Source organism: Octopus bimaculoides, chromosome 14 (assembly GCF_046866305.1).
Source record: "Octopus bimaculoides isolate indiv1 chromosome 14, ASM4686630v1, whole genome shotgun sequence".
NCBI lineage: Eukaryota > Metazoa > Mollusca > Cephalopoda > Octopoda > Octopodidae > Octopus > Octopus bimaculoides.
The window spans coordinates 18,487,992-18,514,035 of record NC_142941.1 but is presented as its reverse complement, the minus strand read 5'-3'; the positions used below and the strand labels follow the sequence as shown (position 1 = coordinate 18,514,035).

Below are 26,044 nucleotides of genomic sequence, written 5' to 3'. Positions count from 1 at the left end.
ATGAGTCTGTTTGAAAGATTGTGAGAAAGCATCATTAATGTATTTTGTAATTAATGAGGCTGCTTATTTATAGGAAGTATCTTTTATATCCAACGATATGGGATTCTGTTAAATGCTTTTCAGTAATCAGATCCATTGAGGAATTGCTTTCTAATATGTTATTGTTTTGGCAATCTTCATTCTATTGAATAATCCAAATAAACAATAGTTAATTGATATTTGACTAACTCTTTTCACATTTGAGTGTAAAATCAATCAATTTTTATGTGCCTTTCTTTTTATATTCATGGTGGAAATATATTAATGAATAAGTTAGTACAAAAGTTCCATTATCATCGTCTTCATTAAAGTTATCAACAACAACCTCACAGAGGTTTGCTCTTATACCCCAAGCCTCAAAAACAATAACATCAGTGTTTCATGTCAGCACTAATTCCATTATCTTTGACATTAATTTCATTTCTTAGACAATTACTAACACCAAAGTTAAACATTAGAATTCAAGGAGACAAGTGGAAACATTCAATAAAACTCATATAATGGGATAAGTCTATGTGATGTGAAGAGGATGTGTTTCTTTCCTTAAAATGCCACACATCACACTGATTTAATTTGGTTACCCTCATTATAAATAATTTTTTCAATATTTGCTCCTACTATGAAGATCTTTGCCCCTATTATGACAATTTTCTTCTGTGAAATGTAATACTTATTCATTCACATTGTTTTGAATTAGTCATGTATTATCTTAAAGTTTTCAGATTTTGATGAGCTAACTGTTAATTTTTAGAATGATATTGTAGAGTTGGTGTGAGAGGCCAGATATAGCCAGCTTGAGCATAAAACAGGTTGAATATTTTGGCAGGATATGACCAGTTTAAATGCTAAAGGGTTAAAACCAATTCTATTCCAATTTTTTTCACACTGTGACCATTATCTCTCCTCCACTATCATTATCCCTGCTACAGCCCTGTTATCTATTTCACCATCATTTTTCTAACTCTATCACCATTATCCATTATCCCGAACTCCACCACCATTGTCCTCACTCCATCACTGCTAACCACTACTCTCCACTCCATCACTGTTATCCTCATGACCACTTTCATCATTATCATCATTGGCCTCCTTCTGACTTAGGAATGAAATTTGCTTAGGGGTTGCAAACGCAGGTCCAACATTTTTTTTACAAACACGGTTTTATTGTTTTTGTTATCATCTATTTTTGTTCTTTGTTCTTTGACAAGAAACTTAACTTCAAACTACTTTTTACAGATCATTTTTTATGTACTGTTTTCTAAACCCGATAAAAGTAAATAGGGGTGCAAATCTTGATTTTGCATCCCTGCCAAAATTTTAGAAGGTGCACTTGCATCCCTTGTTCCTAGGCCCATGTAAGCTACAATAAGTATCTACCTACTTTATCTTTTGGTTTTATTATCTTACACTAATAAATAATATAGATGGACACATCTGATAATTTCTAATTACTTTTTAATTTAAAGTAAGTTTTGTATTAGTTTATTTTCTCCTGCCACTTCCATCTCCATGCTGCTTTGGCAGTTCCAGACAATAAAAAAAAGGGTTGTGGCTGTGTGGTAAGAAGTTTGCTTTGTAACCATATGGTTCTGGGTTCAGTCCCATTGCATGACACCTTGGGCAAGTGTCTTCTATAATAACCTTAGGCCGACCAAAGCTTTGTGAGTGAATTTGGTAGATAGAAACTGAAAGAATCAGCTATATATATATATATATATATATATATATATATATATATAGCTGATTCACTACCAGAACTAGAGAAGAAATTCCAGGTGTGGAAGCAAGGTCTAGAATCAAAGGGCCTTAAAGTTAATTTAGCAAAACCCAAAGTCTTAGTAAATAGGAAAGCAAACAAATCACAAATCCTTTCAGGTAGATGGCCCTGCTCAATATGTAGAAAAGGCATAAGTAAAAACTCCATAAGATGTACCTGGTGCAAGCTATGGATACATAAGAAGTGCAGCAATATCAGAGGAAGGTTAACTGGGAAAATAGTCTTTGTGCAGGGATGATGTACAGGGAATAAATACTAGAAATGTAAAGAAAATAGACTCTATCAAATGTCAGGGGAGATACCTAGAAGTAGTTGATAGCTTCTGTTATCTTTAACCCGTAACTTTAATCATAACTTTAACCCATAACTGTAGCTCAGATAAAGAGATGAGTTATAAAAGCATAAGTTGAAAAACATGTTATTCATAATTCAGCCATAGAAACCATAGAAGCAGCCAATAGAGCTTGACACAGTCCTCTAGCTTGCCAGCTCTTGTCAAACCTATGCCAGCTTAGAAAAATATATGTTAAATTACAATGTTGATGAGGATAAGCATGATTCATAAAACAAAGTGCCAGTTCATCTGGGAATGTTACCTGTAATAGACTACTGTTCTGTGTTGTGGAAAGAATTATCTCCTAATATCATAAAGCTAGGAATATACACTGGGCTTTAAAAAATCTTTCAGAATTTAGGAACTATTTACATTGTAATTGTAATTGGTATAGAAGGCACATGGTTTAATGACTAGGATATTTGGCTCACAATCATAAGGTCATGAGTTCTATTCCCAGTGGTGGGTTGTGTCCTTAAGCATTACACTTTATTTCTCATTGTTCCAGGCCACTCAGCTGGCAAATATGAGTTGTACCTGTAGTCCTGACATAATGTAATGTAGAATAATGCATTCTGCTCAGAGGCTGAACAAAATATCAACAACTTGTTTGAACCTAAATCCCAGTAGTTGTTAGTTCAATATCATACTTACATGGCCATTTTACCTCTGCTCTCTAACATCATCATCATCATCATCATCATCATTTAACATCTGTTTTCCAAGCTGCAATGGGTAAGACAGTTTGACTGGAGCTGGCAAGCCAGAGAGCTGCACCAGGCTCCACTCTGTTTTGGATTGGTTTCTGTAGTTGGATGCCCTTCCTAACACCAAACACTCCACAGAATGTACTGGACGTGATTTATGCATCAGCAAGACAGGTACATTTTACATGTCACTGACATGGGTGAATTTCACATGTCCATAACTACAATCTAACATATTACTAACACTTTTTTTTTTATTGATCCTCAGAAAAGGGAAGATTGTTGACCTTCTCAAAATTTGAACTCAGATCAATGATCCAGCAACTTTGACACCATAAAGTACATAGTCACTGAATTCATAGAGTAATACTTTCATCAAATATTAGTTAAGCTTTATTAATTTCATAATTATTCTATTTAAATCTCATAGTGCCATAGGACCCAATTAGAGTTAATGTTTATTTCATAGAAGTGAGAAATATTCAGTAATTAGCTGATAATTTGAATCCCCCTTTTTTCTTTACACATTTCTTAACTCTTTAAATGTGTTAAAATGTTTTTTTAATATATTTTTCAAATAACAGCTGTTCTAGTAATTTTGATAACTTCACTCAGCCTCTTGCTGTTTGTTGCATTTTACAAAAACAACTAACTATTCTTAACTTTCCTTTAACTATTTCTGAGTTCATGTGGTGATCTTTGCCAGATACAATGAAATCATATTCTGCTCAGTATGGTTTCTGTTCACATTGGGCTTCTGACATCTTCCTCGAACACATCACAACCAGATGGCTTGTCTCCATAGAAACACAGATATAAGCAGACAAAAATAAAGATTGTAAGGCTTTTCCTTAATGAAGCCAAAATCTTCCTGCCAAACTACTTCCTTTTCAATAACAACTCTTATTTTTATATTCACAAAATAAATAAATATATAAATAAACAAAACAAAACAATGGAAAACAATGAATTCTTCAAATAATTATTTCCACAGATGAAAAAATTGTTCAAATATGTTTTCCACTGATATCCCCACCCCCCACCATATTTCTTGATGATTTCTGTACATATCCATTTAGTAGTACCTATTTTCTCTTCTCCCATTAACTAGTTTTAGTAATATGTTTAGTTGTTTGGTAGTTTATGATTTCTATGGAACAATAGCAAGACTTAGTCTTAGGTCTGTCACAAGCCCTCAAACTCAAGAGTCTGGAGCTTAACTTGGTTTCCATGGTATATAGGTGATTGAGATTACAAAACTCCCCTGGAAAGGAGCACTGTTCCCTTGCAGGATTAACTTCCCAGTTATTGCTGGAACTCATTTACAGCTGAGTTAACTGGAGCAGTGTGAAATGAAGTGTTTTGCTCAAGAACACAACACACAGCCCAGTCTGAGAATTGAAACCATGATCTTATGGTTATAAGTGCAACACTTTTCAGTTATTACTGGATCTCATTTACAGCTGAGTGGACTGGAGCAACATAAAATGAAGTGCTTTGCTCAAGAACAGAACGCACCACTCAGGTTGTAGTCATAAGTGCAACACCCTAGTTTCTAGGCCATGTACCTTCACTCACCTAATTTCCTGGATAAATGAACTTTGCAATTTGGTTATTTTCTTCCTTTATGGTACTAACATCCTTGGCAATAGGTTGACTGTCACAACTTCTGTTTCGCATCCCTCAGTCAATAATTCTATTTACCTATTGAGAGACAATCTAGTTGTGCTGTTGCTATTTAGCTCTAGGTCAGTACTAAACAGACCTACGATCAAAAGCATTCTAGCTTTGACCATCCTGTGTCTATTTTTATATCCGAGAACATTTTCTAACAAGTCTGTTCTTCTACTTACTTTTTTTAAGATTGTGCCAAATTAAGTAAAAAGTAAAATAAAATAAAATAGATAACTAAAGTAAAATAAATAAAAAATAGAGATGGATAAGTGATTGTACTAGCTTCATTGGTTCAAATATACTTCTTGTAATGAATGGTCGGACAGAAAATGTAGGTGTTTGACATTGAACTCTGTTCATAAATTTTGTACATGTTATCATGAGGCAGATCTTGTCATGTGTGCTTAGTTTTTAGTCTGGTTGATAGTATTCCATGCTTCTAGCTTACAATGATGATGATGAAGGTGATGACAATGACTTTAGGACTGAACTGTGCATTTATAAGAATATATTTGATCAAATTGACTTCGGTGCAGGAGTTCCAATTCACTATAGGAATTCTGTTGTTTCTAGGCAGAACACTCTTATTCCATATTTCTGTTGGGTAAAAAGTACCTGATCATATGGGATTATCATCTATTCATCTCAAGATTTATTTCTCTGCCACTTTATCAATAACAACACCAATAACAAAATGCTAGCCAGTAAGGAAACTATTACATAATCATTCAATCTGCCAAAAATAACAGTGAAATTTCTTTCAGATCACATCCAGTTATTTTAAAAGAAGGACATATTAGATAATGCAGTCCTAAATATCTCTAAAAAGATAGAGTAGTTACAGCTAGAATGCTTTTGATCACAGGTCTGTATGATCTGGGGCTAAAAAACAGCAGTCTATTACAATAAAAATAGAGTTCCTAATTATGTATGCTTCATCTTATTCTTGTGAACTTATAGTTGTTCTGCTCAATACATACAATAACTTCTTAAAAAATAACCAACCCATTTATATATATATATATATATATATATATATATATATATATATATATATACATACACACACACACACACACACACACACACATGTGTGTGTGTGTGTATTACTGCAGCACATTCTTCTTTAGATTTACCTGCTAATTCCAAACTTTTCTAGTTAAATTCCTGAAAGAAGACACCAGCAAATTATCTGTTGACAACAGTTTGGCACTATGAAGCAGTTCTTGCTCTGTCTCGTAATTTAATTACATTTACAGCTGGTATCTCAGGTTTAGCCTACCTAGATAGCAGATAGATAGCAGTCTATCTGGTGTTCAGCTGAATTAGATTCATGTCGTCCTTGCTTGATGAAGGTTTTTTTTCTTTAATCTTTTGGAGGCAATTTGAGCTGAACATTAACTTCATATGTGATTAGGTTTTTTTTATTTAACTATAAATTAATGTGTGTGTGTGTTCCTAATAAATGTGAAGAGTCAGTTGTGAGGAAGCTGTTAAATGAAATGTTAATAGTTAATTTATTGACTAGCAGAGGCATGTGGCATTACCCAGGGAATTAGGTTGTTCCTTATATATTGGAAGTGAAAAGCAAAATATGTCGTATAGAAATCTGTTATTCTAAATTCAATTTATTCTTCAACTAGGAAATCAATTCTGAATTCATAACACAAAATAATAATAATAATAATAAAAAACGAAAAATTGTTCTGGAAGAAGTTTAGTTTCATGTTCATTCACAAATGTGATGTCATAATTTATCTCTCTTGCTATGTCTCTTGAAGTTAAATCACTAATTTGATGGTTTGATTTTGGTAGTCTAGAGGCAGACTCTTGCAAATTTTTGCCTCCCATGGCCAAAACTTGATCCTCAATTTCAATCAGTACTTGGTTAAAAATTGTTTCAGAGAACTGAATATTGATATTTGGGTTTGCCTGTTGAACTGCATACTTTAAATCCTCAGCCATGTCCTCACGATGTTTCATCAAAAGCTGTAGGAGACTGCCAAGTTGACACATATTCAGTATAATTGCAAAAAGGTTACGAAGTTCCCTTGGAGAATCTGATATTGATGCTTCAGTCAATGCAAAGTCCCAATGCTAATCATTTTCTAAAAAAAAAAACCTTGTTGATAGCATGCTTCCCTATAAGTTTCACACACATGACCATTTACCCTCCTCGAATCTTCGAATGATTTGGGACCACACACCTTATGCAAAAGGAGCTGTAAATAGTAGCATTCTGCTTGGCTTAGGGTGATCCTGTAAACTCTTGCAAGAACATCAGCCCCTCATTTCCTCTTGTGCCATTTATTGTTTCTCCAGGTGTAATACTTGGGTAAAGGAATTTTCTTGCATCTTCTTGACACAACTTAAAAAAGGCAGTAAGGGTAGTCTCTTTTGGTGAAAGTGCTTTTTGCAAAGCTGTTTGTTTTGTAAAGATAACCCTGTGGCCATTCTCTGGATGGACACTCAGATGAATGATGGCTGGGTGCCTCTCATGAATAGGACAATTGAAGAGGTGCCAAAAAGCCTCACTGGTACTGATATATCTTCCTCTGTCATACTGTGCATCTTTGTCATTTTTATTTATCTGCTGACTACCATTCTGCATAAGAGTGTATGTTGTATCATCTAAACCATTGTTTATATATTTGCAAACATACTTAATAGTGTTAACAGAGTTGCAGAATTCAACATTGGCTCTGGCTACCCGTACTTATCTTTACTTCACTGTAGGATACTGATCATCTACAACTACCCTGACTCCTCTTGTAGAGTGTGAGAACATTGTTCTTGGAAACATTTTTGAAAATTAAAATGGAGATTAAATGAAAAAATAAGTTATGTGAATATCTTCACAAGAGTGATTGAAATAAATGGTGATTGTGGAATGTCCCACGCATGCACACATACATTCATACATACAAAAAAGATGAATAATGCATATGTACTTATGTATGTATGTATACATGACAACACACCCCTTAACTGACTGACTCTCTCTCTCTCTCTCTCACAAATACACATGCATACATAAATGTATACAAACATACTTACAAAAACACGTGTGTGTGTGTGTGTGTGTGTGTGTGTGTGTGTGTGTGTGTGTGTGTGTGTGAGAGAGAGAGAGAGGGGGGGGAGAGAACATTGCAAACAATGAATGAAATAAACATGAAATGAAAAAATTGTATAAATAATTAACCCTTGTACCAAATATTTAAATTTGTGAACTTAGTAAATATTTCTTTCAGTAATTTATCGTAGTTGTTTGTAAATAGTGAATTAAAACTTGAAATGAAAACATCAAAATTGAGAGTGAGAGACTTTGCAAATGAAAACAGAAATTTTGCCATTGCTATGTCAATACTGGAAGTTGACTTTGAGAACCCTTTTTAAAGAAGTGAATCATTTATATAAAGCAATATTATTTATTTTTAATAAAAAAACAAACTGAAGACCCTATCATGTATCCAAGGTCAAATTATTCATACATCCCAAGTATGGAAGCAATTCATGTAGCTGTTTTCATGTGTAAAGCAAATACACACACACACAGAGGTGTATTTTATATAAGAAGATAAAAGAGACTATTTTCTTTTTATTTTACTTATGTGGACAAATGCTATAAATATTTCAAAATTCTTTTTTTTTCTTAACACACAATATACCCCTGATGGTCAACTATCATAATGGAGACAATCCATTCTAGATAAGTTTATGTTGAAGTGGGTTTGGAAGTTAGAAATTGAAATCAAAAAATAAAGGTGTACAGAATATACACATGTAATATTTATTTTCCTACACATTATAAAAATCTTAGAGTTTCTAGTTGTATCCACTTATTGTTATTTTGTCCTTCTTTGGAATCATCAGCATTGCATAACTTGAGGTAAATAAATTAAGCTAAAATGAAACATTTTATGAAGTTAGACTATTCTTATAAAGAGAAAATAGTTCATAGTACTGATTTGAGTAAACTAATTCCTTTTTTATGTCCATGTAAATATTGATGGAAGGAATTAGTTCTGAAGACCTGTTGGACATCAACCACTGAAGATCTAGTATTCACCTTATGATTCGCAGAAGAATGGTTCCTATTGCCTTGACTAAGCACTGTAATACTTGTCTGTACAATAAGCCTGTAATACTTGCTTAGAATTAGGAGAAATATTTCAATAATATAGCTTGAACAGATTTTTATTGAAGTATTTGTGTTTCAAGATTTGATAATTTTTCTTTTCCAAGAGCCCTTAATAAATAATAATAATAATAATAATCATAATAATAATAATGGCATGGCCAGAATAATCAGGAAAGTATTAGATAGTTGAAAAGAACAGATAGTATGGTACTGTAGATGGCAGGCAGTAAGCCTGCTATGCATGCAAGACTCCAGGGGTTCCACCAAAACCTGAGATAAAAACAAAAATAATAATATAATAATGCCCTGATGTAGTACTAGGCAGTGGCTCTCATGGCTTTGGATCTTAACTGATTGGAAGTGTTATCATATTTTTGTCTTGGTGTAAAAGATGGGCTACAGCAAGTATTCTGCTTAGTACCACAGATTTGCTTGTCAGTTGTTTGACCGTAACCAGTTGAGCATGTGCCTTAGTGGCTGACGATGTGTGAATCTCTGATCACTAGCAGAAGCAGCAGGGAGCATCATAACCATATGTTGAGCAGAATTCTTTGGAGTGTGAATAATTCACCTCTGGAAACATGGGTGTTTTGTTCATCATCCTTAAAAAAACCTTATTCAGAGAACTTTCAAGTGGGATGGGCTACTCAGCCTGAAGAAAATTCTAACTGGGCTCCACCTGCAAGGTTGTGCACTATTTTTCTTGATATGAGATCACCATTTCATGCATGTATGGTTGTGATGCATGTGCTTGGTGTACCCTTATCAGATGGGTAGTCATGATGGGTATATCGGACTTCATATATCTGTACCCCAGTGACACTTTGATGGCATGCACTGCTCTGTCACTCAATGATAATAATAATCAATTCCATGTAGCTACAACAGAAGTTGCTGGAAAAAATAGGTGGGATTGGCTGATGAAAGGAATTCTGCTGTGTTGCATCTGCAATAGGGTGAATAAACCATTGTCCATATCACAGACGAATGCCCTAGACATGCCCAAAACCACTACAAGGTATAGCAACATGACCATGTAAGTGAAAGTGCTCCAGTGGAAACTGCGAAAAGTGGTGGCTAGAGAGAGGCAAGATGTGGTATGAGCACAAATCACAGAGAGTGGCGGAGTTGGAGACTAGCAAAATCCTCTGGGATTTCCCAATCCAAACAGATCAGGTACTAGAGCATAACAGATCGGACCTAGTGGTGGTGGACAAGGTGCACTACATATGCTATATAGTTGATGTTGTATGCCCCTTTGATCCATGAATAGTCAAGAAGGTAGGTGAAAAGATAGATAGATAAATACAGCCCTCTTAAGTATGAAATAGCCTGGCTATGGAAAATGAAGGTGAAGATAGAAGAGAGAAGGAGTTCAAAAATGAAACCAATTTTGAAAATGCATTCAAAGAGTTATCAGCTCCAGAACTCCAGATTTTTATGTTACCAGAATAAACAAGCTTGTAACTCAGCAAAAATGTGCTGATTGTAATGGTACTTATTTTATTTTATTTTTTATATGCCCTTTTAAAGCCTAGCCAGGATCATGGGCCTGGTTTCCCAGTTTCTATGGTGTATGTGTTCCCTCAGCTGGACGGGACGTCAGTCCATCGTAGCATTACTCAAGAAACAGTGAGAGAAAGTTGGGGCAAAAGAGTACAACAGAGCCTTGTGGAGCTTTAGGTGTTTTTGCTCGATAAACACACACAACACCCGGTCTGGGAATCGAAACTGTGATCCTCCGACTGTGTGTCCGCTACCATAACCACTGGGCTATTGCACCTCCATAATGGTACTTACTTTGATGAATAAAATTTCCACATTGTTGAAATATATTGTGATAAATTTCATGTTTCAAAACATTGCTTACTTTTTACTCAGCCTAATATATATATATATATATATATATATATATATATATATAGATAGATATGACGGGCTTCTTTCAGTTTCTTTCTACCAAATCTACTCACAAGGCTTTGGTCAGCTCAGGCCTATAGTAGAAGGCATTTGCCCAAGGTGCCACACAGTGGGACTGAATCTGGAACTATGAGGTTGGGAAGCAACCTTCCTGCCACACAGCCATGCCTGCAACTATAAATATGAAAGTCAGTATGAAATATTAAGTATTGTTTTTTTATTGAGGTGCAAGGCTAGCAACTTTGAGGAGAAGGCCTAGTTGATTAGACCAACGTTAGGTACTTGCCTGATACTTTATTTTGTCAACCCTAAAGGAACGAAATGCAAGGTTGGACTTAGTGGGATTTGAACTAAGAATGCAAAGCATTTTATCCAATACTTTAGCTTTCTGCCAATCCATTGTTCTTGAAATACGGGTTTCAAATTTTGACACAAGGCTAGCAGTTTCAGGCGAGGGGGAAAGTCGATTACATCGCCCCCAGTTCTCAACTGGTATTTATTTTATTGATCCCAAAAGAATGAAAGGCAAAGTCAACCTCAGCAGAATTTGAACTCAGAATGTAAAGACAAGTGAAATGCCGCTAAGCATTTTGCCCAGCATGCTAACAATTCTGTGAGTTCACTGCCTTGTTTGTTCTTGAAATATTAAATATTAGAGAAATCAATACGAACATTTCAATAATTTATAACTTCACTTTTCTTAAGTTTATATTTGTCTCTTTTGTGTTTATTTTTACTTCTACATTCAATACTAAATCATTAAGTGCAGGCCAGTATACTGGATAAGGCCAAAATAATTTTTAATCAATTGAAATTATATCTGTAATGAGAAGAAAAGTCAATGTTAATGATAATTCTTGCCAAGGAAGGAAAGTAGGGATCTCTGAAATTTATATTCATTAAAAAAATTAAGTGGAGACTTGCAGTGAAGAATAAGTTAAGCCACACTTACTAAATGTTCTTTATGCAAAAGGCATCCCTGAGTAATTTTTTTACAACCTTGCATTGGCTGTGTTTATCAGAGAGGAAATTTAACTTCTTGGAATGAAAAATCTGAAATTCCACAATGTGTGTGTGTGTGTGTGTTCATTAAATAAACATAGAGCTATTTCATTTGGAACAATTTTCTTTCACTTTTTCTTTGAAGGTGTTTGTTTATACAGGGAAAAGTTTTGAAACAGGTTAATAGTTGATAGTTATTCTATACAATTATCTCTCTGGTTGCTTGGAAAACATTTTATCATCTTTTGACAACTTAGCTTGTCTTCAGGATGCAAACCTCATACATAAACTGTTTTTAATGTTGTACTTTATTTGTGAAGAGACAAATATTTCGCTTTCAACAGGTCCCACACACTGAAAACTGTGTATCAGAAAGCTGTTGCTTGTAAAAATATTCACTTCTAATTTCTTTTTCTTTCTTTCATTTCTTTTTATTTTTTTTGTCTTATAACAACAACTTAACAGTTACAATGTCAGTATGGTTTGTCTTCAGGAATTCTTCCTATAATTCATGGCCCCTCCTGATTCAGAAAAGATTTGTTTAAACACTTCTCTTACTGTGCTTATACATGCTGAAAAACAAGGAAACAAATGGACAGCTTGTTCTTGAAGATAGGCAATATAAACTATCCTGCCATAATATCTAAGTGGGGGGGCTTCCCTAAAAGTCTTTCATAAATTTTGTAGAACTTGTATTATTTCTAGACAAAATTTTCTACTACTAAAAGAGCTCTCTTCATTCTCAGTTATCAGTGACATATAGTGTGTGTTGATTTATTTGGAGATTTTAAGTAACACACACAACAGTAATTATAAGGAAGAGTGACTCTTGTTCAGATTTTTATATGTAATTAAAACAGAAAAAAAAAAAAACAGTCCTTCATAGTTAAGTTTTCCAAATGAAAAAAGATTAAATAATTAAAAACAAGTCATTATTCTTTGTGATCGTAAACATTAGTGTTAAAAAGAATAATTTAGTTGTCAACATTTTGAAATCATTTTCGTCAGTATTTTTACTTTATATATCTAACTATAACTGTATTTATCTTGACAATTATTATCAGGGATAATCAGAAGAAACCCTTCAAGGAAGATGAAGATAAGATCTAGGAAAATAAATCTAAACTAATTCATTTATCTATCTCACTATCTTTTTCAGAATATTAGCTCTGTATCTCTGCCCCTTTCTCCTTCCTGCCCCCCCCTAAAACAAACACATTTCTAAATAAAATTTTGAAAATTGCTGAAATTTCTATCCTGAATCTTTTTGTGTAACATCTAAAACTGAATCATTCTTAGCACTTTGTCACATTACATAACATTTAAGTTTCTAAGACGTTTCTATGATGTACATGTACAATCATACCTACCTACATGCATATGCACACACATCTGCATATAGATATGCATCTGCATCATAACTTAAACAATTACTGGCACTCTGCCAGATTCAGATATCTCCTGCAGAGGAATACTATCATCTTATATCTGAGATGACACAATTTTCTTCCTTTCAGCAGTAGCATCCTAGATATCATAAATATCATCAATAAAAAGTTGTTCACCTGACTGATAAACTTTCTCATATTTGAACCAATGAGGCAGCCTCTACAAGGTCATTTGATTGACTAGAAATAACAGCTAAATTGTCTTCCAAAAACCTTCTGTCATTAGCAAAAGTGCACAGATAATATAGTATTAGATACATTGCCTGAAACTAAAAGAACAGATAATCGTGAATGGAACCTTTTTATCATAGGTGTGCTTGATCAAAGCTGACCTGGGGTTAAATAACAATCCTCTTTTATTGAAAATTTAGAAAGTTTTACAAAAAGCTTTCCTTATTTCTCTTTTCCTTCATTTTGTACTTCTGTATTACAAAGCTTCAAGTGAATTACAGTGTTCTTTTAAATAGAGATATAGAAATAAATGTAGGGATAAGTAAGTCAGACAGATCAATATATTAAAGTTTTACTATATTAATACATGAAATACTAAAAAATGTATATATGCTTGCATACAAAAAGGTCCGACTTACACAGAATACAAATGATATAGAGGATTAAAGGGGTTGAAGAAAAGTGTTACAAATCCAACAGAGGCTCAGTAGTCCTAAATAAATGTTTGTGTGTGTGTGTGTGTGTGTGTGTGTGTGTATGTTTCTTATTTCTTTATTACCCACAAGGGGCTAAACATAGAGAGGACAAACAAGGACAGACAAAGGGATTAAGTCGATAACATCGACCCCAGTGCGTAACTGGTACTTAATTTATCGACCCCAAAAGGATGAAAGGCAAAGTCGACCTCGGTGGATTTTGAACTCAGAACGCAACGGCAGACGAAATACTGCTAAGCATTTTGCCCGGCGTGCTAACATTTCTGCCAGCTCGTGTGTGTGTATGTTTCATCATCATCATCATCATAATCTTTTAACATCTGATCTGCCATGCTTGTATGGGTTGCACAGAGTTTATTGAGCCAGATTTTCTCTTGTTGGATGCCCTTCCTGTTACCTATTTCTAAGTAAGGTAATATCCTCCAGTGGCCAGACATATTTACACAGAATATTAGAAATGAACAACATTCATCTTATAGCAATCCTGCAATGTCAAGACAAAGAAATGCAAAAAATACACACACACACACACACACGCACACACACAGTTTCCATCTATCAAATCCATTCACAAGGCTTTGGTTGACCCAAGGTTATAATAGAAGATACTTGCCCAAAGGGCTATGTGGTGGGAATGAACCCAGAACCATGTGGTTGGGAAGCAAATTTCTTAACAGAACAGCAATGTCTCCACACTCATGCCTCATTGTGTGACCATCCTCAACCAATCAATCCGTATGTTAATTGATAACATTCATCTGAGCCACATTCTTTCTGCAAAATCAAACAAATTTTAAAACAATGGCTTGAAATGATACAGTTTGTGATACAGCTCTGCATCCTTTGAATCATACACTTTTGAAAATCATCAAATGTGGAAACTGGTTAAGTATATAAATATTAATGTAAATAAATCTTATGCACTCTCTGTCTACATTTTCAAGCTTTTTTTTTTTTTCCTGTACACTCACACACAATACACATACACACACATCATCCTCATTTAACGTCTGTTTTCCATGCTTGCATGGGTTGGATGGTTTGACAGGACCTGACCAGCTGAAGGGCTGTTCAGACTCCCTGTCTGTTTTGGCATGGTTTCTATAGCTGGATGCCTTTCCTAACGCCAGCCACTTTACAGAGTGTACTGGATGCTTTTATGTGACACTGGCATGGGCACTTTTTATGTGGCACCAGCACCTATAAGCCTGCAAGATTAGGGACATACATATATATAAATGCAGTGAGCATTAAAAAAAATGTTTATGTAGTGAGGAAAAGACAGTATTAGTCAGAGACTAATCATCATCATCATCTAACATCCATTTTCCATGCTGGCATGGGTTAGATGGTTTGACTGGAGATGGTAAACTGGAGAGCTGCTCCAGTCTACAGCTCAATGCCCTTCCTAATGTCAATCATGTCACAGAGTTTACTGGGTGTCTTTTACGTGTCATTGGCAGGGGTGCTTTTTATGTGTCACCAGCACAGGGGACTTTCACATGTCACCAGCACTGGCCACAACCACCTTACTTGATGTGTCTTCTCAAGCACAGCAACTTGTCAGAAGCACAGAACTTAACCAGAAGCTAATATTTTAATTATCTTGGCAAGTATGGAAAACATGTTTTAGCTTTTCTTCTAACTTCCTCTGTAAGCATGGATGTCATCATACTTCTTACAGTAGTGATGAGGAGAGAATCTCTAATTAGATATGCAGCTTTGTATTGAGTTGGCATGGAAATTAGCATATTTTAAACAATATATTGCTGTGAGAAATTACTATGCTTTTCTAGATAATCAGAAGTGAAAGCTGAATATTTATCATTCCAACACTGAAATTTAGACAATGATTATATATTAGATGCATTACAAGTATGTAACTCCTCAGTTATGGATAACAACTGCAGAAATATGAACTTGATAAATATCTCACTTCTTAGTTAAGAAATCTATTTTATTTATCTTTTACTTGTTTCAGTCATGCTGTGGCCATGCTAGGGCATCACCTTGAAGGGTTTAGTCGAACAAATTGACCAGCCAACACATGCAAGCATGGAAAGCAGACGTTAAATGAGGATGATGTGTGTGTATGTGTACAGGAAATAAAGGAAAAGCTTGAAACTGTAGAGACAGAGAGTGCATAAGATTTATTTACATTAATATTTATATACTTAACCAGTTTCCAAGCCTGGTACTTGACCTATCAGGCTCTTTTTGCCAAACTGTTAAGTTACAGGGCAGTAAACAAACCAACACTGGTTGCCAAGCAGTGGTGCAGACACACACACACACACACACATCGACACACACATCGACACACACAATGAATTTCTTTCAGTTTCTGTCTACCAAATCTACTCACAGCTTGTGCAAGGTGCCATACTGTGGAACTGAACCTGGAACCGTGTTGTTGGGAAGCAAACTTCTTATGACACAGCTACACCTGTGCCTGTGCCGCTCTTTTTCTGCTGTTCTAATTACCTTACATTATTTTTTTGCTGCTTTGCATAGAATTTGCCAAATAATCTTTGAAAAATGAGAAAACAAAGAATGAACAACAGTACAAAAACTGCAGTATTCTATGATTTTTTTTTTTTTACAAAAAAAAAAAAAGAAATAATAATAATCAATAAGCATTCTTAAGTTAATTTTCCTGTCAAGAAATAAAAAAAATGCAATATTTGATGGATGGTAAATTTTCTTTTTTCCTTAAGACAATGCCAACTAACTACACAAAGTTTAATTATCTTCAACTTGAAATAAAGATTTCTTAAAATAGTCAAGAAGCTTTAGCAAGTGGGACTAAGTATTCAACTTCAAAACCTGTTATGAGATAACAACTTATGACTTGAGAGTCAGATGTCTTGTAGCTTACCCAGTCAGCCATTTCACTTTTACCTTTCTTAATTTAGCCGCAAGAGTGGTTGAGTGATAGGAAGCTTGCTTCTCAGCTATATGGTTCCAGGTTTGTTCCCACAGCATGGCACCTTGAGAAAGTGTCTCTTACTATAGCCTCAGGTCAACCAAAGCCTTGTGAGTAGATTTGGTAAACAAAAACTGAAGGGAAGCCTATCGTATATATGTATGTGTCTTTGTGTCTGTTTGTTCTCTATCACTGCTTGACAACCAGTGTTGGTATATCTACATCTCTGTAAATTAGTGGTTTGGCAAAAAAGTTCAATAAAATAAGTACCAGGCTTAAAAAGGAAAAATAACTAAGTCCTGGGGTCAATTCATTTGACTAAAAATTCTTCAAGGCAGTGCCCCAGCATGGCTGCAGTCTAATAACTGTAACAAATATAAGTAAAAGATGATTCATCATCATCATTTTAATCCAGTATTTTTGTTTTTAAACCTGGTACTTATTCTATCAATTGGCACTTATAGAAGAAGGTCTGCAAGTTTTTGCTAATAACAACCTAAATTGTGAATATAACATAAAAATTACAAATGGGGTTTACAATGAGCTCAGTTGCTACATGAGTGTACAAAGCGATAATGCACCATAATCATCAAATAATTTTGAATAAGTTCTTCACTCCTCAAGTAAGATGTTGATGATGATAAACTATAAGATAAAAAAAGTAGTGTCCCCTATCCTCCAAGTAACTCTTTCCACCACCACTACAACCATCATTCTCCACACAGTAGTTAGCATCTCTTGCAGGAAGAACATACCCTACTACAATATTCTTTTCTACTCTAGGCACAAGGGCCAAAATTTTGGGGGAGTGGGGGCAGTCGATTAGACTGTACACAACTGGTACTTAATTTATCGACCCCGAAAGGATGAAAGGCAAAGTCGACCTTGGCAGAATTTGAATATTCATTTCCTAATGTATTTCTTTTCAAATGCTTTCATGTATACATATTGTACTATGTATGTTCAGAAATTATTTTCATACCAAAAATTGTTCTGTTGTTGTTTTCCAAAAAATTTTCTGAAATACACTATCCTTTCATAACATGAAAATCAATGGAAAAATTAAATTTTCCATTATCCAGGGCACTGCTGCATACATGCATTTTCCTTTTACTTGTTTCAGTCATCTGAATGTGGTCATACTGGAGCACTGCCTTTGAGGGTTTTCTTTCTTAGTCAAAGAAATCGACTCCAGGACTTATTCTTTGTAAGCCTAGTACTTAACCTATTGGTCTCTTTTGCTGAACTACTAGGTTATGGGGATGTAAACACGCCAATATCAGTTGTCAAGTGATGGTGGGTAGAGACACACACACACACACACACACACACACACACACACACACACACACACACTCACACACACACACACTCTTCTTTCAGTATCTGCCTACCAAATCCACTCACAAGGCTTTGGTCAGCCCGAAGCTATAGTAGAAGACACTTGTTCAAGGTACCATGCAGTGGGATTGACCCCAGAACCATATAGTTGGGAAGCAACCTTGTTACCACACAGCCATACCTGCACCTATTATATATGTATTTTTTAAGCCTTGTACTTATTTGGTCGGCCTCTTTTGAGACTGGATGGAAGAAGTTTTGGTCATAGGTGCAGGCCTGGCTGTACAGAGGTACAGGTAGAGCTATGTGGTAAGAAACTTGCTTCCCAACCACATGGTTCTGGGTTCAGTCCCACTGTATGACACATTGAGCAAGTGTCTTCTACTACACCCTTGGGCTGACCAAAGCCTGGTGAGTGGATTTGATAGATGGAAACTGAAAGAAGCCTGAAATATGTGTGTGTGTGTGTGTGTGTGTGTATGCATATTTCTGTCTGTGTTTCTCTGTCAGCAACCGCTTGATAAACAGTGTTTGTGTGTTTACACCCCTGTAACTTAGTGGTTTGGCAAAAGAAACCAGTGGAATCAGTACCAGACTTAAAAAGAAGAATAACTAAGTACTGGGGCTAATTCATTTGACTAAAATCCTTCAAAGTAGTACCCCAGGGTGGTCACAGTCTTATGACTGAAAGAAGAAAAAGATTGGTTTCTGCACAAATGGACATTATTTTTCTTGAGTTACCTTGAACACAAAGAATTTGGGAAGCAATGTCATTTTCGTAGGTTTGCTGTGTTTACCATTTCCACATGATAATATTCTACTTCAGTGACCACTTACAAACGTTTTTTTTTTGTTTTTGTTATCAGCTTGTTACATCAGTAATGACAAGTAGTTTCAATAGCCAGATCTGGAACATGTCCAAAGTCTCTGAAATTGAGATAGAAGAGAATGAACGAGAAAGATCAATTGAGCTAGCAATTACTTACATCAACGGAGAATTAAATACAAAGCTGAATGGCCTGAACCCATCTGAAAGTCAATTCGATGTTGACACATTATTAAAGTAAGTCCCTGAATTACATCAACAACCTAGTGCGTACCATAGTAGTGCTCCAGCCTTAGTTTTATTATCAAAAATATTAAAAATATTCACTGAAGTTTGACTATAAAAGAAAATTTATATTTCTCCTAATCCTGCTTCATGAATATATACATAGTCCTTAACTATATGAATGGATGCATATGTATGTATTGTATATGTACGTATGGTATGTATGTATGTATTGTATATGTATTTATGGTATGTATGTATTGTATATGTACGTATGGTATGTATGTATGTATTGTATATGTATTTATGGTATGTATGTATTGTATATGTACGCATGGTATGTATGTATGTATTGTATATGTATTTATGGTATGTATGTATTGTATATGTATGTATGGCATATATGTATTGCATATATATATATGTATGGTATGTATGTATGTATTGTATATATCTATGTATATATATTGTATATATGTATATGTATGTATTGTATCAACGGGATACACCGTCTGCAAGTAGTTGGGTTCAGCATATTATCCTCCATTTTCTAATTGTTACACAAATTTTGGGTAAAACCTCCACTTTTACCTGCTCCCATTGATTGCACCTAGTATAGCACTAGTGTAGCAATAATTGGGTACCCTCCCAGCAGTATACTGGATAGATACTATCCCTTAGTGAGTTGTACCCCCAACCCCTAACTCTCTCACGCTATATATATATATATATATATATATATATATATGTATGGTATGTATGTATGTATTGTATATATCTATATGTATGTATTGTATATATCTATATGTATATATTGTATATATGTATATGTATGTATGTATTGTATATATCTATCTGTTTATATTGTATATATGTATGAATTGTATATATGTATGTATTGTATATGAATGTATTGTATATATTTATGTATGTATGTATTGTGTGTATATATATATATATATATATATATATATATATATGTATGTATATATATGTACTAACTTATTATTCTAAATATATATCTGTACATCACTTCAAACACTCTTTCCCTCTCTCTCTCTCTCTCTCTCTCTCTCTCTCTCTCTCTCTCTCTCTCTCTCTATATATATATATATATATATATATATATATATATATCCCTCTCTCACTCTCTGGGAGAGAGGCACAAGCACATATATATATGTATGCATTGTGTGTGTGTATATATATATGTGTAGCATACGACTTGAGAGAAATTCCTCTCTCTCTGTTATATATACATAAATTTGAATGTAGTAGATAACAGCTAGCCTTCAGCTGCCCTTTTGAACCTTGTTGTCTTCACTACTCTGATTGGTTGGTATTGGCGCAATTTGTCTCTTGCTCTACTGTGCACCAATATGCAACCCAACCAATCGCAGCCTTCAAATAAGGTCACGTGAGACAGTCTCTTCTAAATCTCACTTTGCAAAGTCGTTTACAAATTGGTGACCCCGACGTGATACGCAGTTGTACCCGACGTGATTCAAACACGCAGCCTGACGTTCGCACGGTCATTTACATATATATATATATATGTATGCATCATATATATATATATATACTTGTCCAACCCATGCTAGCATGGAAAGCGGACGTTAAACGATATATACATATATATATATATATATATATATATATATATATATATATCCCTCTCTCACTCTCTGGGAGAGAGGCACAAGCACATATATATATGTATGCATTGTGTGTGTGTATATATATATGTGTAGCATACGACTTGAGAGAAATTCCTCTCTCTCTGTTATATATACATAAATTTGAATGTAGTAGATAACAGCTAACCTTCAGCTGCCCTTTTGAACCTTGTTGTCTTCACTACTCTGATTGGTTGGTATTGGCGCAATTTGTCTCTTGCTCTACTGTGCACCAATATGCAACCCAACCAATCGCAGCCTTCAAATAAGGTCACGTGAGACAGTCTCTTCTAAATCTCACTTTGCAAAGTCGTTTACAAATTGGTGACCCCGACGTGATACGCAGTTGTACCCGACGTGATTCAAACACACAGCGCGACTTTTGCACGGTCATTTACAAATTGGTGACCCCGTCTTAGAACACTCATTCCTTTCTGATAGTTCAGTGCGAATGTGAACTTCATTTCACTTTAATGACCAACCGCTCTTTCTAATTTCACGTCTTCGCTACAGATATGTCATCCTTTTATTGTCTATTTTGTCTTCCGCAAAATGACTGGTAGGGGAGCTATCTGTAGCATACGACTCGAAGGAAATTCCTCTCTCTCTGTTATATATACGTAAATACGGATGTAGTAGATAACAGCTAGCCTTTGGCCACCCTTTTGGACCCTGTTGTGTCCACTACTCTGATTGGTTGGTATTGGTGCAATTTGTCTCTTGCTCTATTGCTCGCCAATATGCAACCCAACTAATCACAGCCTTCAAAAGGTCACGTGAGACAGTCTCTTCTAAACCTCATTTTGCTTGGTCATTTACAAAATGGTGACCCCAACGTGATACATGGTCGTACCCGACATGATTCAAACACGCAGCCTGACGTTCGCACGGTCATTTACATATATATATATATATGTATGCATCATATATATATATATACTTGTCCAACCCATGCTAGCATGGAAAGCGGACGTTAAACGATATATACATATATATATATATATATATATATATATATATATATATATATATATATATGGTATGTATATATATGTATATTTATACACACACAACTAATTTCAGTCATTAAACTGTGAACATTTTGTTGCACTTTGAATAATTTAGTTAATTATTCTTAACTGGAGTTTTTTTTTGTGGGTGGGTATGTATACTTATGAAACAATTGTTTTATTTTACTGTTTTTGTTTTAATTTCTCACCCGTTTCAGGGACTTTTTCTCAGACTTGCAACTGGAAGCTGACAAACAGCCAATAAATAGAAAAGTAACAGATGCTTGTATCAGTGAAGATAATGCTGAAGCTGATACAGACAAAGACAGGAGGGGCTCGAAACAAAATAAACAATCTCCGAACAAGAAATCTACCAAGTAAAGTTTACCTTTACTAAATTGACACTGTTTATAATATAATGACTACTGCATTATCATGCTTGTCTTCATTTGTGTGTGTGTATTCAATTATTTGAATTCTTTTTACAAGGAAGAGCTTGGTTCTGAACAATGAAACAAAGCTTCATCTCTGAAATTTTGATAAGAAAAGTGATAAGTGTCCTTGTTGAAATTTATCACTTATCTTTTATAATTTACTTGTTTCAGCCATTAGACAATGGCCATGCTGGGGCACTGCCTTGAATTTTTTTCTTTAGTCAAATGAATCGACTCCAGTACATATTTTTTTTTTTTAAGCCTATTACTTATTCTATCAGTCTCTTTTGCTAAACCAGTAAGTTACGGATATGCAAACACACCAGCACTGATTGTCAAGTGGTGGTGGCGGTCAGACACAAAGCCACACACACACACACATATATACATACATATCTATCTATCTATCTATCTATCTATCTATCTATCTATCTATCTATATATATGAACCCAGAACCATGTGGTTGGAAGGAAGCTTCTTACCACACAGCCACACCTGTACTTACAAATTTAGAAAAGTTTTGCATATTTTTACTGCTCCACTTACAGATTGTATTTGCAAAATGCATATTAGCTAGCTAGTCATCTTTTTTACTTGAGAATTATAGCTTTACATGATTTCCTCTGAAACATTTATTAACATAGCTAAGTGCACCAATGATTATTAACATAAAGGTGAATTTATAATCAGGGTAGAGGAGTTGCAAGTTTGAAAGCAATTTATCATTAACCCTTTCAATGGAAAGAGAGAGAAGGGAGTAAAATGTTAAAAAAACACCATCAGACAGTGTAAGTTTTCAAAAAATGCTATCTCATGGTGAATTAAAATTAGTTGAAATCTTCAATAATAAAAGAAACATGAAAACTACATTTTAATAAAAATATACTAAAATTGGAACTTTTAAGAATTTTCTAGACAATGTAGACTTTAAGAATTGCTTTCTTTTAGTAAAATCTACATAAACCAAGCTAATTAATAGGTGGCTTTCCCCATTATTGTGTAAGATGTGTGTGTTCAATTGCTCTCTCTATGACTTCACCATCCTCTTCAACTTTCTCTTTTTCATCTTCCCTTCCCCACAGAGCCTTCACTCATACCTGCCCTTATATGCTGAGGTAGTCCTGGACTCCCTCTTCACAACCTTCCTCATTGCCCTTACCACTTTATCCCCATCTCACTAACCACTGACACTAATGCTTTTCCTTTCATTTGTTCGTTCAGCACTCCCTTTCCTAAAAGTGACTACTCTGTTACTCTTCTTACTACCACCCTCTTACAACTATAAAACTATTCTTCTCATTACACTTCGCCCTCTCTCATCACATCACTTAAAATCATCATTCACTGTCCCTCTCTCTTTGCTATTCTTCTTCAGTTTTAGAGTCCCCTTTGGGCCTTTTAATCTTGCAATTTGCAAGGCATCCTCAGTGGTGGTGGTACCAGGAAAAATGCACATAGTTCACCCTGTAAAGTGATTGGTGTTTGGAAGGCAACAAGGACATGTGTGTATATATAATGCATACCTTTCCTTCATTGGACACTAAACTCTACTTGCAAAGACCTGTTGAGGCAAGTGAAATCGAAATCGAGCTAAATTCGATGACTGGCACCCATGTCAACGTCGTCTCCTTCATTGGACACAAAACTCGGCTTGCGAAGACCTGTTGGGGCAAGCGAAAGCGAAATCTTGATGGCACCTGTGCCCAGCGTTGCCTTTCTGGCACTTGTGTTCGTGGCATGTGTAAGGACTTTCGAGCGAGATCGTTGCCAGTGCCGCTGGACTGGCTCTTGTGCGGGTGGCACATAAAATACACCATTTTGAGCATGGCCGTTGCCAGTACCGCCTGACTGGCCTTCGTGCGGGTGACACGTAAAAGCACCCACTACACTCTCGGAGTGGTTGGTGTTAGGAAGGGCATCCAGCTGTAGAAACTCTGCCAAATCAGATTGGAGCCTGGTGTAGCCATCTGGTTCGCCAGTCCTCAGTCAAATCGTCCAACCCATGCTAGCATGGAAAGCGGACGTTAAACGATGATGATGATGATGATATATATATATATATATATACACATGCCATGATTAAAAGGGCAAAGATGTTTAAATACTGTAAAGGCCACCAAATAAAATTGGAAAATAATCAAAATTTAGCTTTTTCTTCTATTGAATCCATCAAATTTCTCTACTTATTAGATACATCGTTAAAATAATTTTTATTACATCACTGGTGTAATCACCGAGAATATCTATGATCAAGACCCTAACACCATCAGTTTGTATTCAAAGATAGATGTACTACCAAAGTTTCGGAACTATATTTGGAATTATAGCTTAAAGTGTTGATGCTCTGATGGGAGTGTAGTCATACTTTCATCTAGGCTATAAAAAGGATTAACTGTTTTTTTTTTTATCACTATTCTGTCATATCAATTTTATTTTGCTTCTCTTATTGCTACTCTGGTCTTAGATTAATAATTATTGTTCCATTAGTTTTTCCTGGTTAGTCATGCACCCTGTTTGATGTAGATAATCCAAAATTAATTGAAATTAATCCTGCTACATCTTCCAGTGAACCATTAGATTAGTGTTTAGGCCCATAGCCTTTTGCTAATAAATGTGAGACAAACTTCTACTTGAATAGAACCCTAGGATCTTTTCTGTTTGGTTGCCAGTGGCTCCAAAAATTAAAATTTACCGAAAATTTTAAATTTGGCACAATAATACACTTTCCCAAACTGAATTGCTGGAGTTATTTGTTTTTTTCCCGGAAAATGTTTTAAAAAAGTTATAGAGGTTTTAAGTATGGTCATTTTCACCTGGTCAGGAAACAGGATTTGGAAACTGTTATTTTGTGCGTGACTGCACATTTGTCATCAACATCCTGAAAATGGCACGTGTTGTCAATATTTGTAAATAACGTGTTAAGTTTCCGGTAATTTCCTTTCGTGTAAATAAATCTTATTTAGCTGTTATTTTTAGCACACCTCACAACCACCAGTGTTTAATGCAAATGCAATAAACAACATGTTACATGCGATAAACACATTACAATTTTTAACAGAAAGAATTAGATGAAAGTTCTCCAGTACTTTCATGTAAATAAATGTTTATGTTTAAAAGCGAAAAACAGTTAGTTTTAAATCTCTGGGCAAGATGCTGGCAAACAGACTTTAATTTAAAATATTTATCCAAAAGATCTTATTTAGCTGTTATTTTTAGCACACCTCACAACCACCTCAATGCTCAATGACAAAAAGAAACAAACATTAAACAAACAGTTTTAATATGTTTGAGCTTGCTGCCATAATCACACAAAACACAGCATCAAATTTGTCAACACATGCTTCCTTGCAGATAAGACTTTTCAAAGACTGCTTGGATTCGCTTGTTACTATGGCAACAGCAACGTCGAGAGACAAAGGAGTTCTCATGTTCTGCTTCTTACTACTGAAACAGCCATGAATGTGTCTGTGGCTTACGATTGGCTAAAATTACCAAAACTTTCAAACTTTAATTACTAATAACTCTTTATTTATTGATTTATAGTGAAAATTACTTTCACATCATTTAATAACCAATAAGAGTGTCATTACACTGAATATGAAATCAATTCAAACAGAAAATTGACACTGGCAGTCGCGCCGCTGGAAACCAAACAGAAAAGTTCCTATATAGTCACATGTTCTGCTGAATTAAATAACTAAATATATTTCATCAATCTCCTCATTCTTTATAAGATGATGATTGTGCACCCCCTTTTTTTTTCTTCACCCTTTCAAAGCCTAGCTAGGCTCATGGCCCCAGTTTCCCGGTTTCTATGGCATTTGTGTTCTCTCCAGCTGGACGGGATGCCAGTCCATCGCAGCGTTACTCAAGAAACGAGAAGAAAGAGTAAGAG

At 35.0% G+C, this 26,044-nt stretch overlaps 1 protein-coding gene across 4 annotated transcripts in view; it reads left to right on the top strand.

Annotated features, from left to right (window-relative positions):
* LOC106877636 (enolase 4) overlaps positions 1-26,044 on the top strand; it is a 230,540-nt gene that overhangs the window by 67,394 nt on the left and 137,102 nt on the right. For all 4 annotated transcript variants that reach the window (XR_016244234.1, XM_089362469.1, XM_089362470.1 and 1 more), the window contains exons 5-6: positions 18,844-19,040; positions 21,933-22,091. Coding sequence is in view for 3 of the 4 variants with exons in the window: in XM_089362469.1 (XP_089218595.1) it covers positions 18,844-19,040; positions 21,933-22,091 (356 nt within the window). In the remaining variant the exon portion in view is untranslated. The remainder of the gene's footprint in view (positions 1-18,843; positions 19,041-21,932; positions 22,092-26,044) is intronic.